This window comes from Mercenaria mercenaria, chromosome 13, assembly GCF_021730395.1.
Source record: "Mercenaria mercenaria strain notata chromosome 13, MADL_Memer_1, whole genome shotgun sequence".
Lineage (NCBI taxonomy): Eukaryota > Metazoa > Mollusca > Bivalvia > Venerida > Veneridae > Mercenaria > Mercenaria mercenaria.
Genome location: NC_069373.1, coordinates 33,056,684 through 33,074,609, shown reverse-complemented (window position 1 = coordinate 33,074,609; position 17,926 = coordinate 33,056,684). Strand labels below are relative to the sequence as shown.

Sequence of the window (17,926 nt, the reverse complement as noted above, 5' to 3'; positions counted from 1 at the left end):
TAGCAGTTAACATTTTCACCACGTTTTATTGTAATCCTTCCAACCATCCTGTGAGATACGACTACGGATGGACAGAAAATGGAATAAAATACTATATATATATGTAATATACAAAGGACCATAAATCTTGCCTTACTCATGCAATCTGACCGAAACTTGCAGGGTTACATTTCCCTACAGCAGTTAACATTTCTATCATGTTCTATTTAAATACTCCACACCATGCCATAGATATGGTTTTGGACGGAAGGACAATGCTTAAACTATATCTCTCCGCCTTAGGCAGGGGGATAATTACACCTGTGTAATTCATAAAATACTAAAACAAAACTTATACCAGTACTGTCATTATGCTTGATAACAGATTTTACTGTAAGTTCAAAGCAAATCCATAGAGATAACAAAATTACTTTCCACCTAAGGCAGAAGTCGGAAAAAGTTGAAAGGTACATACTTGCCAGCAAAAATACACTGGAATGTTACAGTTTTTCCCTTTAGTCCAGTAACTTCAGGCTCAGAAAAGTATTTAAGCTCGACAGGAAACTGTGCTTCGACTGGTCCTGTAATTATCAATACAATATAAGATACAGTGCAACCTCGCCATAGTGAACTCCACTGGGAAGATAAAACTCTTGTTTCTTGTAAAGAGGTTGATGCTATGTATAGGTTATTTACGTAATGAAAAAGATAATATCTGCCATGGCAGACAGGTGTTTACTCATTTAAGATTACAGTATACATTATATGCTTATGTCAACCTGTAATTAACATATTTGTGTAAGTCTGCCTGCTTATGGGTCTGTCACACTACACCGTATAGCATTAACCGACGTCCAACGTATAACAAAATTTTCAATCCGTTTGTGGTCGTTCGTATGCGTTCCTTTTCCATTTCTCATGCGGCGCCTGTGCTATTTGTCCGGCGATGTTTGTTCCATCTGGTGAAAGGTTTTGAGCATGTTAATTCTGAACATACACCACCGTACAAAGTTGTCCGTTAAATGTATGGTAGCAATGCGCTGGTATGCGTTTTGTTCGTTACTTGTGCATTCCTTATTCTGTACTTGTCTGGTTCGCATTTGTTCTTGTCCGGTGGACCTGATTCACAGCTGAACTACTACCGGACAAGCAATGGATGTAACGTACGTTCAACAGACAATAACTGATAATACATTCGTCAAACTTTAAAGAACATTGTGTCGGTTTCTCATGTGTTGTGTTTACGTTTTACGCGGTACAAATCCATTACTAGTACTGTGATGTTCGTTGACTGAACATTGTTCGTCCTGTATATGAGCGTTGATCTTGCGGTCATTGTGCATTTCATGCGTCCCATACACCGATCCCGAGAGCACCGAGCAGCAGCGGGGGATGCCTTTCTTCACCGGATAACTTTCTGCTGCAATTTTTCTATACGTTGGGCGTCCATATGGTGTAGTGTGACTGACACATTAACTCGATAGGAAAAATAACACACAGGTTTTGAGAAAAGAAATATTAAGTGAATATATTTTTACAATGTAGTCAGGTGGAGTCAACCCATTATAATTCAACCTATTTTACATTTAGTTGTTCCTTACAATTGGTTGATTAGAATTCATTAAGTGTGATTATACATATACAATTCCAATCTACACAATACAAATGTTTTGGGTAGGACAGACAGTCAGATGGGACAATGTGATTAAAAACTAGATGTGTGTCCATAGGACACAGGTGCCCCCACTCCTGCCACTGTAACATGGTTTTATGACTCAGGTTAAATAATTTTTAAGATGTTTGCAAAACAAACTTTTAAGAACCTTATGTGTATTTTTCACTCAGTTAGCCATAACTCTGGCCTAGCTGAGTAAAATGCTAAAGAGAACACTTCACAGGCTATAAAACAATCCTCTAATGTTTTATGATTCTAGGTCAAGTAACTTATATGTTTCACAAACTTTTTTTTTTTGAGTAAGTCTGGACAAGAAGTCTGGTCTTGTGTAACAAAAAAACTTAAAAAAACAAATTAAGTCAGGGGCCATAACTCCTACACGACTGAATGAGTCCGGACGCGAAATCCCAGGTGCACAACTGCACATGCTGACCAACATTCCTGTAAGCTTTGGTGACTAGGTCAAATACTTCTGGAGCTACGCGCGATACAACATTAAAATGACCAATTTTTTACTAAGTCAGGGGCCATAACTCCTACACAACTGAATGAATCCGGACGCGAAACCCCAGGTGCACAACTACACATGCTGACCAACATTCCTGTAAAGTTTTGTGACTCTTCGTCAAATACTTTTGGAGCTAGGCGCGAAACAACACTAAAATGACCAATTTTTACAAAGTCAGGGGCCATAACTCCTACAAGACTGAATGAATCCAGACGCAAAACCCCAGGTGCACAACTACATATGCTGACCAACATTCCTGTAAAGTTCTGTGACTCTACGTCAAATACTTTTGGAGCTAGGCGCGACACAACAATCTCGGAAGGACGGACGGACAAAAGCAAATCTATATGACCCCACCACTCAAGGGGGGTGGGGGGCACAAAAACATGTGCAAAACTCATTTGGAGGTTTGTAAATGCTTGTGAAGGTAATTTTATTTACAGTGCTTTGTGAAACAATCAGAACATAAGCTCTGTAGAGCTTATGAGTAACCCTATTTCAAGAACAGTTATACCTTACCCCCAGCAATTGGCTGGTACCCATTTACAGCTGGGTCGACTGAAGCAATCATGATAAAATGCCTTGCCCAAGGACACAGCGCAATGGGAGTAGCCAGGAATCAAACCCAGGGCCTTAAGCTCCATTGGAAAGCTTCTTAGCCCCTGGCCCAATGCATCCACAATGTGAAGACATATTTCATACATTGCAATTGTAAGGTATGACAAACTGACTACTCACCGCTGTCATCAACTTCTATGGTTGAGAAAGCGCCCTCTATGTACATATTGAGTGCCCTTATCTGTACTTCACACGTGTAATCCTCCCCCTCATTCTCATCACCTTCTTGTACATTTGCGAAATACAGATTCCCTGAAATAAAAATACAATTAATTATTACAGATTTATATTGTTACTTCTGTTCATACATTTCTGTAAATCTTCTGTTGGAACTGTTTGAAATTGTTTTCATCTGGTATATTTCATTTGTCTACTTTTAGATATACTGTTTTCATGTCTACTATGGGCAGGGTAAGATGCTTTGGGCTATAGATTGTCAGATTTACTATCTTGATTCTATTCCTTTCTTTTTTCTATATAAAATTTGTTGTTTATCTGGAGTTCTATATTTTGAATAACTAGTTCATTATCTTGAGCTACTATTTTTGCCCCAACTAAAACTTGCATTTTTTCACACCGTTAATTCCGACTTCTGAAATCACTTGTTAATTGTGAGAGGTGTGAACAATTAACGGCATACTGTAAAAGGTGTGGTAATTGACTCAATCAATTTCAAAATTTTTTTCAAGGCACCCGGGAAGGTCAGAGATGAAAGAAGAGTTGCAGTTGTCACCAGTCGAAAAATCCAGAGAAGAGTCTAGTAACAAACCCAGGAGGATATGTGGATCGGCCATTGCTGAGAAATCAAGAGATGGACCAGGCAACAAATCTGGGGGTATCTGTACTCTCGACAACTGGGTGTAAGGGCAAAATTCTTTAAAACAATTTTTAGTTCAAGATAACAAAAGCTCCAGAAAAGATGCAATCGAAAAAGTCATTTTCATGACATGTGATTCCCAAATTTAACCATACAAGGCAAACCCAATACCAAGCAATTCTATACGGGAAGAAAAATCAAATTAAAATAAAACAAGAGCACGTAATGAGGAGCAATATACGCCCTAAGGTATGACCTTTGACCCCCTAAGTGTGAACTTGACCTTGTAGCTAGCCATCCAGAACATGCGTTCTGCACATCGTCTCAATGTGGTGAACAGTTGTGTCAAGTTTCTTTGAAATCCTTCAAGGGGTTCAAGAATTACAGAGCGATGACCTTCGACCCCTAAGTGTGACCTTGACCTTGAAGTGAGCCATCTAAAACATGTGTTCTGCACATCGTCTGAATGTTTGTGGATTATATAATGATGCTACAGACCAAGTTTGATGAAGATCCATCAAGCGGTTCAGGAGATAAGTTGTTTAAAGGTATTTTTATTTTTAGCTTTAGCGGCCCCTAAAAGTGGCCAAGTATCCCCATTTAAACAAACTTGGGAGAGGACTATATAATGATGCTACAGACCAAGTTCGATGAAGATCCATCAAGCGGTTCATAAAAAGAAGTCGTTTAAAGGTACTTCTATTTTTAATTCTAGTGGCCCCTAATCAACCCCCTACTAATAGCTCATCATGAACCTAAGGTTCAGGTGAGCTAAAAACCATGAACCTAAGGTTCAGGTGAGCTAAAAGTATGTATCTGCTGAGTTAAGTTAGACAAACTACCACAAAATGTCGAAGGTAACATTTTGTTCCTATTTCTATAAAAACATACTATTCTGCACTCAAACACATGCAAACATGTCTTGCGATATAAACAATATGTTAGACTCAGTGAACATGTAAAAAGCATTGTTGGATATCTCAAATTGAGTTAAATCTCTACTGTTTTTGGACAAATACAATATGCACAAAAAAGAATACAGTGGAACTTCCGAAAACCGGACCTTCTGAAAACTGGAAACCTTTGAAAACCGCACAAACTTGAAGTCCCGTTTTTTCTTGTTCTTATTTCTATATATTTTTATATTCTGAAAACCGGAACTTCTGAATTCCGAAAACCGGACGATTTTTGAAGGACCCTTTATATTTCAACACTTTAATTGACTTCCGAAAACGGAACAACAAAATATTTGCTGGATTAAAAGTGTCACCTGTTAATCCAAAAACATCCATGGCAAGTTGTCAACATGTTCTTTTGTGTATCTATTAGTGGCGCATGTTTATTTTGACATTCATAATAATAAATGTGATCATTTGATGCAAAAGTAAAGAAATAATTGGCGATTAATTTGTTTTTAATTTATGAAAACATGATGATTTAAATATCTTAAGTGTGAAAAACCTTCTTCATGTTTGAATGAAAGAAAGATCAATGTTTTAATTGATTCAGTAACATCGAGTAAACTATGCGTTAAATAATGCGTTTAATATGGACAAACTCGGACTTCAATTAATATTTTAATAAATTCTATTACTAAAGAGATGTTTTTATATTTCTTATGTATTTTTTATACATACTTGATTATCCTTAATGTTTGTAATTAATTCATTAATATATTAACTAATTACTTAATACGAACTTGTACAATTATCATAAAGGATAATATTAATCTCTTTCATCTATGTGTAAGAAAAGCTAACTCTAGTGCACCTCATCCGCTTTGCCTGCAAATTTCCAAACTTCTGAATTCCGGAAACTTCTAAATACCAAAATTTTAGGCTGGTCCGAAGGTCGTTCGGTTTTCGGAAGTTACACTGTAGTTACATTTACTCCCAGTAAAAGATTCTTATTTTTTTTTTTCTGATTAAGATATTCAAAATATTTTACTATGACAATGTATATCAGTACTTGCCTTCATTATCCTGTGAAATTCTGTCACCAAAATCGATGTAATTCTTTCCGTTACCGTTATCGGAGTACTGCACCCAGCGTATAATACCTGGTGGGGTGTTCTGCGGTGGATTACATCTGATCATTAAAAAGTCTGCTGGCCTTTTAGAATATCTTGTCCTCTTTGTCGGATCACTAAAAGGTCGCTTAGTTGCTTTCAAAAGATGGAACTTTTTAGATTTTGAAACACCGTATGCGTTCCTTGCAATGCACTGATATATACCTTCATCATCTTCACGTAACTCAGAAATAACTATAGTCCCTGTCAGTCTATCCTTATGAACGATCTTTGGTTTTTTTGTGGTATTGGATATGTACTTGGGATCATCTAAATCAATCACTTTGCCATTTTTGGTCCATTCAAAACTGGAAACAAAAGAGAAGAATATCTTTAGTCACAAAGGCAATCCAGCTACCAGCAGATGTTCTGAAATCTGAATAAGAAAGCTAGAGCTGCTTTTGAGAAAATTGCATGTCTCCCACAACTGCAATTCCCAATCAGACTTTCAGTGCTTTGATTGCAGAAAAAGCAATGTTTTAAGGGCCATAATTCCAAAGTGCCTGGGTCGATTTGGCTAGTTATCGAACTTGGCCTAGGACTTATGGTCAAACACATTTTGTTGAAGTTTGGTGAAGATCGGATGAGAACTGTTCGACTTAGAGTGCGGACAAGATTTGTGACAGACATACAGACAGGAATAAATCAATATGTCTCCCACACCACTGTCAGGTGGGAGTCATAAGTAGTTTCTTTACATGTATTTACATTCTGCAAAAGAAGACATTCATCCTCTGATTGTTTGAACTCAGGAAGATCTTAGAGACTAGCAACTAAGCTGACATAATTATCAATTTAATGTTTTTTAATGTAATTTCATGTCAAAAGCCAGTTTGTTCTCAGAAAAGTAAATGTGATATATGGACTTGCACATAAAGGTAGAAATTTTAAAAAGTTAATAATAAAAAATATCAAAATCTAATCTATATCTATGTCTTCCTACATGATTTTTGCACCAAATATGCGAAGAAAAATAACTCTGTATATCTCTTCATTTTTGGAGATAATCTATTCTACTTGTATCGCCATTTTTTTAGAGAATCTATTCCGCCATTTGTGGTGAGCAACAGTTTATTTTTCCAGTTTGGAAAAGCAACAATATGTTGTTGCTTCTCCATTAGGGGAGAGCAGTTAGTGATTTGTCCCTCTAGTTTGGGAAAGTAACATTTTGTTTCTCCACTTTGTGAGAGCAACCTTTTTGAATTTCCATCTTAAAGAGCACAACATCTTTTACACAGCTGATATAACATACTGATGTAAGAAATACATAAAAGCAAGCAATATACTATGAAAATATGAGTAAAATTTTTGATACAATGCAATGATCTACTGACTGTTTCACAGAAACTTTCTTTAACCCTTACCATGCTGGGCACGATTGATTCTGCCTTTGCGACTAGTGTAGATCATGATCAGCCTGCACATCCGTGCAGTCTGATCTGATCAAGATCTGCACATTTCGCTATTCAGTCAGTATCTTTTTTGGTAAACACCTCTTTCAACAGTTAATGGTATTGTCCAAATTGGAAGATGGACAAGTTCATTATAGAAATTTAGCAGGGTCAGGGTTAAAAAGTATGATGATAGAGAAGATGGATGCTTCATATTATGCTGGCCAGGAAAAGAGCGATGTGTGATATTTATAGACACAATTTCTGATCAACAGTTGTCAGTATGGTGATATTAACTGGGCACAAAGACTGAAAATGACAAAAATTGCTGTAATTCACCATTACCAAGAAACTAATCAGTAACTAGATCTATTTCTGTAAAATCTAAACTATAGTATTATGTAAAATAGAACATAGCAAAGAACGTCCTAGAAACTGAGTTAGGAACCACGGATACCTTTACCTTTGTACTAAATCTGTATTAAACTATAAAAAAATATACAACTGTGATATAGGACTGATTCAACTTAGTATCAATACATGCAGATTCATGTTTTACTTTTAACACATTATGAACAGTATAACAGCAAACAGTAACTGGTAGTAACAAGCTTGGGTTTGTGAGTGAAGTAATTTGTTAGTAAGTTTTAAAAAAGAGACACACCATCTGCAATAGGGATTTTTTTAAACAGAATTTCCTTTTTTTTTTGTCTTTTAAACAGAGATAAGAACATAAAATGCATCAATACATTACTATACAGGATTTTAACTAACTTATATATGAGCCATGCCATGAGAAAACCAACATAGTGGGTTTGCGACCAGCATGGATCCAGACCAGCCTGCGCATCCGCGCAGTCTGGTCAGGCTCCATGCTGTTTGCTTTTAAAGCCTATTGGAATTGGTGAAACTGTTAGCGAACAGCATGGATCCTGACCAGACTGTGCGGATGCGCAGGCTGGTCTTGATCCATGTTGGTCGCAAACCCACTATGTTGGTTTTCTCATGGCATGGCTCATTTTAATTTTGCTATAAAATCAGAATGAACTGAAAGACAAAATATCACATTAAGGTATCCGACCCACAAATAAGCAAGTTCTATTAAAATATATCAAATATTGATGCCTGGTAAGCTCATATAATTTTGGTATCATTTGAACATGTATTGTCTACTGAAAAACAAAACATAAATTACATGACAAAAATATGTTATAGAATTTTGTTTTTTACTTTATACTTTCAACAGAAATCCAGTTATTACAGTGCAAGATTTATCTTTTTGCAGTCAAAAACATGACTGAAATGATTCTTGCATATTATTTATGGTCATCTTATTTACTAATTCTTGTTCAGCAGACACACCTCCAATGATACCAAAACGATACCAAAAAAAACATGGGGTCACCAGGTATTGAAATTTACCTATTTGTCGATTGGATACCTAATAATTCATACATGTTGCATAAAAAATTATGTAACTTGAGTTAATAAAGTTCTGTTCTGTTCTACAAGAAAACTTAAATCAATTTTCTTCTTTCCTTTATGGACTGGAGCAACATTGCTGTAGTGAACTTGCTTTTTTATTTTTCATTCCAAATATCTATAGAATACTCAAATTTATATTCTTAAAACTCCATGTTTAAAGTTAATTAATTGAGTTTAGAGACTAGTCTCAATTAAGAAAATTAACAATTATATTTGTCAATACAAAAACTAAGCTCTGATTTTACTTTATTTGTTTTGGGTTTAATGCCGTTTTTCAAAGGTATTTCAGTTATGTAACAGTGGGCAGTTAACCTAACCAGTGTTCCTGGATTCTGTTCTCCACAAGTAACTGCCAACTTCCCCACATTAATCAGAGGTGGAGAACAAATGATTTCAGACAAAATGTCTTTAATCAAATCGTCATAGAGAACAAAAAGACCGCCCAGGGATCGAACTCACAACCCTGCAATCCATAGATCTGCACACTCTCAATTGAGCTAAGCGGGCGGACTAAGCTCTAAATCAACCAATCAGAGGCTGTAGTTTTAATACTGGTCTGACCTAGGAACCAGCATCTGCTTGAATGTTTCCCAGCTTAAGTCAGTTGCACATTTTAAGCTATCACAAACTTGCAGTCTATTGCAAGGGATAGACATCTGCTTGCATTCTATCAAGTCTTAAACACTCTTGTGTGTCAAAACCTTTGTACATGCAGTTCTTTTGTGTAGTTTGCTTATTTGTGAACTAATATGAAGCAGAGATATAAGCAAAATGCATTTTCAGGTTAAAACGTGGGTGGCAAAATAAGAAAACTGCCGAATGTGCAAAATGTCTTTTTTTTCCAAGATGGATTAACAAACAGGATGGCTATGACAGCCCTAGACAGCTCACCTTAGTTTCCTCCACTCAAACAATCTTGGTAGAGAGTCATCCAAGAATTGCAGTTGGGTATGGCGCATGATTTTTGAGGACGACTTGAACAACTTAAATACAGTTTTTGTGATTTATTTTCTGACCAGCAATTTCGAAGACATGATATAAAGAATCAGAATAATTTGAACAAGCTGTTATGTGTCACCAAATGGTCAGGAAATTATTTTAACATCAGACTGGTGGTTTTCTGACATTATGATTTTTAAAGTTTTTCTTTTTAATTGCTATGACAACCAAAGCTAAATATAAATCTAAAAGGAAGATACAAAAGGAACTTTATATGAGCAGTGCCATGGGAAAACCAACATAGTGGCTTTGTGACCAGCATGGAACCAGACCAGCCTGCGCATCCACGCAGTCTGGTCAGGATCCATTCTTGTTCACTTCAATTGTCATTGATATTAGAGAATATATTAGCAAAACAGGCCATGGAGTATTAACCAGACTGCGCAGGCTGGTCTGAAACCATGCTGGTCGCAAAGCCACTATGTTGGTTTTCCCATGGCACGGCTCACATGCTTGGTGGAAAATAACCAAGTGGTTAGGATGGCGATATCATCTGACACAAAACGTTTTTGACGCTGGACGACGGATCAGGTTGATCATAATACTTCACACGAGCACAAGACTTAGTACTTGTGTCTTGTGCTCTTGTCAGTCCAAAACCCACAAAACTCTAGTCTACAGTCTAGCAATTAGTTCAAACACTGAAAGAAACAGAATTATGCTGTAAGAGATGTTGTTAGACAAAACTGATGATCTGGAGGGAAATCTATGATCAATGTTAGTCGAAAATGACGGCACAGGTACTACTGATTTCATAACTGTTTGAACTTTAGTGTGCTAAATGGATTGGGTATTTCAAAAAATTTAATGCTATTTGTTGCAAAACAAAAACATGTGCCTTATCAGTGAAGCAATTAAACCCATCAAAAGTACTTCGACAAGTTTTTTAAAGACTTGTGAGCACCTGTGTAATGGACAGGGTCAACGCTCAGTTCAGGGATTTCAGGCTCAAGCCAAGCAAATGTTACTAGCTCATCTATTAAGATTTTAGTATTGCATATTTCCAGGAATCTGTCTGAAGACTGATTGAAGTAAGTTAAGAAAAAAACATTTTAGATAAAACAAGAGCTTGTAGAACATGAAATGCCCCCCTTAATGCATTCAGTAATTGCACAAGGAACAGAAAGTATTTGGTCACTGTACACAAAAGTTCTACTATTCTGGGTCAATGTGACCTTGACCTTTGACCTACTGACCTTAAAATCAACAGAGGTCATCTGCTGGTCATGATCAATCTCCCTATTAAGTTTCTTGATCTTAAGCCCAAGCATTCTCAAGTTATTGTCCTGAAACGGTTTAACTGTTCTGGGTCACTTTGACCTTGACCTTTGATGGCAAAATCAATAGGGGTCATCTGCTGGTCCTCCCTATCAAGTTTCGTGATCCTAGGCCTAAGCCCAAGCATTCTCAAGTTATTGTCCTGAAACGGTTTAACTGTTCTGGGTCACTTTGATATTGACCTTTGACATCAAAATCAATAGGGGTCATCTGCTGGTCCTCCCAATCAAGTTTCGTGATCCTAGGCCCAAGCATTCTCAAGTTATTGTTCGGAAACGGTATAAATGTTCTTGGTCACTTTGACCTTGACCTTTGACCTACTGACCTCAGAATCAGTAGGGGTCATCTGCTAGTTATGACCAAACCTCCCTATCAACTTTCATGATCCTAGACCCAAGCATTTTTGAGTTATCATCTGGAAATCCTTTAACTGTTCCGGGTCGCTGTGAATTTGACCTTTGACCTACTAACCTTAATAGATAAAGGTCATCTGCTGGTCATGACCAACCTTCCTATCAAGTTTCATGATCCTAGGTGCAAGTGTTCTTGAGTTAACAACCGGAAACCGTTAAACTGTTCCAGGTCACTGTGAACTTGACCTTTGACCTACTAACCTTAAAATAGATAAAGGTCATCTGCTGGTCATCACCAACCTTCCTATCAAGTTTCATGATCCTAGATACAAGCGTTCTTGAGTTATCAACCGGAAACCGTTTTAACTGTTCCAGGTCACTGTGACCTTGACCTTTGACCTTATGGCCTAAAAATCAATAGGGGTCATCGGTTAGTCATGATCAACCTCCCTATCAACTTTCATGATCCTAGGCTCAAGCGTTCTTGAGTTATCATCCGGAAACCAATTGGTCTACATACCGACAGACCGACCGACCGACATCTGCAAAACAATATACCCCTCCTTCTTCAAAGGGGGGGCAATTCTGTGTCCAACCAGATTTAATAGATATCTTTATCTGGGAAAAACAGTCTTAGTAATAAAGTTTAGATTTTAATGAAAACTACCAGGCCTGACTATAGACATTTCCTCTGTGTGTGTTTTTAATCTGACAGTGCCAAAATCAAAGATCAAACAGTCTTGAAACTATTGTCTGATTCACAAGATTTAAAATCTTTGCTACAATTTTGTGCAAGCTGTCTGAAACAATAGCTATATACTCAATATAATGTTTAACTGACAATATTTTACTATATACTTCATAGGATATACACCATATATGTTTTTTAAAATGTCATCTCCATATGGTCTAATCTTTGTCCAGCAATTCTAGAAGTGTCAAAGATATTCTCATAAAATACTACCATTTTTAATGACAGCAACCAAACCAATGTTTTGGAAAAGCTGGTTAAAAAAATCCTTAAAAAATTAGCTAGCACTAAATACAACTGGAGTAAAAATGAGTAAAATAAAAATTAACCCTTATCATGCTGGACACAATTGATTCTGCCTTTGTGACCAGTGTAGATCATGATCAGCCTGCACATGTGTAGTCTGATAAAGATCTGCACTGTTCGTCATTCAGTCAGTATCTTTTAGGTATGCACCCCTTTTAACAGTTAATGGTACTGTCCAAATTGAAAGTTAGAAAAGTTCATAATAGAAATTTAGCAGGGTAAGGATTAAATAAAACCATAAAAATGTGAATCAGACAGAACCAGTAGTACCTAAGCCTGGTTAATGAAATGCCTACAGAGTTCTAGCACCAAGACTAGCTAGAGCTGAGTTTAATTTGACACTCAAGTTAAAATAAATTGAGTACTTGGAATTATCTATTTTCAGCAGTTTGCCATTTTTGGTCCACTCAAATCTGTAAAAGAAAGTGTCATAATACAATTATTGATAGATACAGTTACAAGCATGATTGAGTACAAGTAACAAGATAATAATTGAAAACATGCATTGTAAGCTGCGTTACTTTTGAAAAGGATAAAACAGCGAAGGAACATAGAACAGGATTGGAAACTCTTGATCTGTTAAGTATTTAAATGTGTAAAACTTCTTTTTTTTTTAAAGAAAAAATTGGGATCACAGACATGACTTGATGCAGCAGAATCTGATTGTATATTTCAAATACCAGACCACAATTAAAAATTCATGCAGCAACTGCAATAGCATATAGAAATTTAGAATTTTGCTCCTGTCTCTTCAACAAGAGGGTCATGATGACCCTGAATCACCCACCAGAGTAATATAAGCCACATGTTTAAAATGGCAAACTGATGCTAAAATATTAGAAAGTAGGTCAGTAGGTCACATTCATGGTCACTGAAAGTCAGTTTTAAGATCGGTGTGCAAAACTGTACATGTCATCCAAATTTCAAGGCTGTATCTTAAAAAACAAGAAAGAAGGTCAGTAGGTCAAGGTCACAGTCAAGTGACCCCTAATCGCTTGGAGTCATCAGGTTATTATAATCAAACAGTCTAGAAAATATGATCTATAATTTTTGAAGTTTTTATTCCTATATAACTCTTATAACAAGTGACCCCCAGGACAGGGCCTCTTTTCATCCCAGGGGCATAATTTGAACAATCTTGTTAGAGATCTACTAGGCAATGCTACATACCAAATATCAAAGGCCTAGGCCTTGAACTTTCAGACAAGAAGATTTTTATTTTTTTCTCCTTTATAAGTCTATGTTTAATTTAGGACCCCCAGGGCAGGGCCTCTTTTCATCCCAGGGGTATAATTTGAACAATTTTGGTAGAGGAACACAAGGCAATGCAACATACCAAATATCAAAAGCCTAGGCCTTGCAGTTTCAGGCAAGAAGATTTTTAAAGTTTTTTCCTATATATCTATATAAAACTTGAGACCCCCCGAGGCAGGGCCTCTTTTCACCCCAGGGTTATAATTTAAATAATTTTTGTAGAGGACCACAAGGCAATGCTACATACAAAATATCAAAGGCTTAGGTCATGAGAGTTCTGCATGGAATTCAATTCTTTGAACAATTTTGAAAGGGGGCCACCCAATGATAATTCCTGTGAAGTTTGATGTAATTCTGCCGAGGGATTTTCAAGAAGTTTTTTTAGAAAATGTTGACGGACGGACGACGCACAACTGACAACGGACATTGAGCAGTCACAAAAGCTCACCATGAGCCTTTGGCTCAGGTGAGCTAAAAACAAAAACAAACATTTGAAAAAATTCTTGCTGGCAGCCTTATTTTCTTTTTGAAAAACAAAATGTAATGAACAACTTTTCAATTTTGTATGGTTTTACTGCAGATCAATAGTTTTGAACCCACTCTATGTAAATCTTTAAACATAATGTTACAGACTTTTTTAAAAATCTTCACCACAACAGAAATTGGCAAAGGCCTAATAATAATGATTAAACAAGGATAATTGTGTAGCATATTTACTTTAAAAGGGTGCTAGGCTATCACTGATATACACAATATTTATATTAAAAAGAAACAGAACTAAAATTCGGACATCTAAAAATAATTACAACTAGTAGTCTATTAGATTTATTTACACAAAATTTCAGAGATATAGAAGTGTCACTGTAATTTATAATGAAAACAACACATCTCTGAATTAAAAATGTCTAAAACTTAAAAAATACACCAAAATTTAAGGTAAGCAGACACCCTGCAATTTTTGTGAGGTATCATGTTAAAGGAACCATCTTGTAAAGAACATTTGTTCCGGATCAAAGCTTTGACTTAATTCATTCTGTCAGTATTAAATCACAGTTTGATTATCATTTTCATAAATAATTTTTTATACAGAAGCTACTGTGCCTTACAATTCAGGCACTTTTATGCAACAAAAGCTGTCTGTTGACAAGAGCGCTCGACTTTTCGAAGAGTTGATGTATGGGTTCCTAGTTATTTTTCGAATTGTAGCCAAAAAGTTGTGAGTAGAAAAGCTATGTACTCTTGTCTACACATAGACACCATGATGGAAAGCAAACGTTTAAAGTTTCAAAGCCACATATCAGTATAGACAAAATATGGAATGGTACACGCAACTAAACTAATTTCTATGTAAAAAAAGGGCCATAACTAAACTAAAATCCTTGTCCTAGTTATGAAGTATGTTTGCCTTCATATGGAGACTATGATGGTAAAGAAGTGGTTAAAGCTTCAAAGCCATATGTCAAACAGTTTAGACAAATACGGACTGGTGCGATTTTTTTTTTTTACTGATTTCCAAGTCTGAAAAGGGCCAGAATTCAGCCAAATATCTTTGTTATAGTTACATACCCTTGACTTCTGATGGAGCTCATGACAATGAACAAGTGTTCAACATTTCAAAGCCATAATTATGTTAAATAGTTTTAACAAAACGTGGACTTGTAACAATAACTTAAACCAATTTTCAAGACAAAAAGGGCCATAATTCGGCCAAAATACTTGACAGAGTTATGTACTCCTGCCTACAGATAGGGACTGTTATAGTAAAGAAGTGATAAAAGTTTCAAAGCCGTATGTCAAACAGTTTACACAATATATGATCTGGTACAAAAAGCTTAACCAAGATTTGTTAGTTAAAAGGGGCCATAATTCAGTCAAAATCCTTGACAGAGTTATGTACTCCTGTCTAAAACTGGACATGGTGATGGTACACAAGTGTTGAAAGTTTCGAAGCTATACGACAAAAGGTTTTGTCAAAATGTGGACTTGTACGAAAAACTTAACCAAGGTGTAACGCTGACCCCCACACCAATGCCAAGGCCATGGTGAGTAGGATAGCTCTCCTTATTCTTCGAATACTTGAGCTAAAAAAAAAGACACCAAGATTGTCCTTTTCCCATGACAATTCACTTCTATGAACCTACTACATGCAAGTCACTTACTTAATGGTTTCATTGCCTAATGCTTTACAAGGGAACTCTTGTGGAGATGTACCTTCTGGATCAAAGTATATCACATCTTGCATCTGTCTTTCTGGCATTATGGTTGGTGGTCGAGTAACTGAGAAACACAATAACTAAACTGGTAATTTTGGTAAGTGCACAACATTTTGGTTAAATTTTCTCTAATCTGCAATGTTTAACAGAGTAATGGCAGTTGAATATTATGATTTAGTGTATTATCTATAAATAAACTTATTTCTATTGGTAGTTAAAACTACTTGTTTCAATTCAAGTAATTTTGATATTTAAGGTAGTGGACCTGTTCTTACAATCGGCAAATTATGTGTAGTTAAAATACTGTATGGCAAAGATACTTACCTCTGGGTGGTTGGTCCACGGACAGTGCACACTGCACAGTCAATATGACTAGGAAAGTTAAAATACTGTATGGCAACATGGTGGTGACTTGCTAGCTTCTACCTATTGTAGTGATGGATTACTGTAGATGCTGTACACCCTCTACATGTCTGCTGTAATGATTCTGCTTCTCTGTTTACCTGAAGTTTAAAATGGTAAACCAGTTAAAAAATATTTGCAAATCAACTGACCTAAAGACAGTGGCACTTCCAAACATTACCAGCAGTGGTCAATCTATGAAGCCCTTGTGATATTTTCCAGGTAAATGCTGGAACCTAAATGTGAACATGCTGTTTCTCTCTCACATTTGTAGTAGAGTATTACTGAAACACGCAAATAAAAGCTTTTGTGAGATCTTATTTTGTCATTTCTTCATTCAAAGTAGCTCTTCTGGTTACAACAAAAATCAAAAACATTATTATTTCTAGTTACAACCTGATGATTTAATCTACACAAAATACCAAATCTAGCAGTCACTGCAATCTCTTTTTGAATGTGATAAGCAAGACATATATATGTTCTTACATATTTGCTTGTGAATGAGAGCTGTTTTCCCAACCCCCAGGACAGCATGGATCAGAGACCACACTAAGCTTGGCTATCCCTCTGGTACCTAAAACCCTGCGCTACAGGAAAGCAGACATGTAAGTTCCTTTTACTCTTCACAAGAAAACAATAACTTTCATGTAAAAATATGTACAGAAGAGACAATATATTAATATTTCCACAAGTTCAGTCCCAGAACTCTCTGGCTCTCTCTGTCTCTCTGTATCTTGTGCTTTTCTTCCATAACAGCAAACAAAACAGATTGATTTCTCATACTCTGACACACACATTCCCATATATATGATACAATTATTGCAGTGTGGTGTGATTTATGGAAGTTCTGGACCCTTTACAGAATAACAATTAACTCCTGATCAACTTCTTGCCAGCTATAACACAATACAGGGAAAAAATACAGATATCACATGGAAAGACAAGTAAAATCTGAATACTGAGAAGAAATTGTCAGTTGGAAATATGTTTGAAACTCTGAAGAAGGAATTCAATTATAAGATGAAATTGTAATACCAGTGTCTTCAATAACAGTTTCAGAAAATGGTCAAAGTTCATATCATACTAGGTTAATTACTGTTTAGTTTCATAAAGAGCAGTGGCTGCTATTAAAGACTACAAAATTGTCTTTAGATAGATCAAATACAAAAAAAATTTGGGGTCCAAGATACTGCAAAGGACATTGTTACAGACTGCATCTTTACTAACATTCAAAATGCTCTTTAGTTCACATATTGCACGAGAAAGACCATACAAAAGTTCACTCATCATTTTTTGATAATACGAGAAAAGTACAAAGAACAAAACAATAGGGAGTATCAATCCTGATATCACATGTTGACTGAAGTCTTATAATTATAAGGTAATTCCAGTATCTATAGCACTGGTAATGCTTGCGACTTTCCAACTCTTCTGATAAGGATCCCAAGCGTCAGTTTTACCTCTGTGGGCTCCTGGGTAGACCCAAATAACCGTAAAGCTCACGTGAAGAGTTTCAACCTGACAATGTTTGAAAACGCTGCAGAGTCAGAACAACCAAGTATAACCACTTGATCAAGGTGTAGACAAAAACAGTTAGGGAAACTGGCAACCACTTAAATATGGAAAGAAAATCATTCATATTTACTGAGTACTGAGCAGCTATAATACAGTTCTAAGACAATTTCTTATATTAGCGTTGAATGTGGTTTAGTCAATGTCTATATTCTTACTGAAAATCATCGTTTTATTAAAGAGACTGAAAATCAAATCATGTATCTTTGCTGTAAAGATAGCAAATAAAATCAATAAGTTTATTCCTATCTGTATCA

At 36.1% G+C, this 17,926-nt stretch overlaps 1 protein-coding gene across 8 annotated transcripts in view; it reads right to left on the bottom strand.

Annotated features, from left to right (window-relative positions):
* The window catches only part of LOC123528941 (neuroglian-like), a 113,871-nt gene that overhangs the window by 29,970 nt on the left and 65,975 nt on the right, over positions 1-17,926 (bottom strand). For 7 of the 8 annotated variants that reach the window (XM_053521478.1, XM_053521477.1, XM_053521479.1 and 4 more), the window contains 6 exons: positions 16,020-16,198; positions 15,642-15,759; positions 12,594-12,641; positions 5,570-5,973; positions 2,901-3,032; positions 455-560 (listed from right to left, as the gene is read on the bottom strand). In XM_053521478.1, the coding sequence (XP_053377453.1) occupies positions 455-560; positions 2,901-3,032; positions 5,570-5,973; positions 12,594-12,641; positions 15,642-15,759; positions 16,020-16,098 (887 nt within the window). In that variant the 5' untranslated portion in view covers positions 16,099-16,198. The remainder of the gene's footprint in view (positions 1-454; positions 561-2,900; positions 3,033-5,569; positions 5,974-12,593; positions 12,642-15,641; positions 15,760-16,019; positions 16,199-17,926) is intronic. The other variant, XM_053521483.1, reaches the window with a different exon arrangement.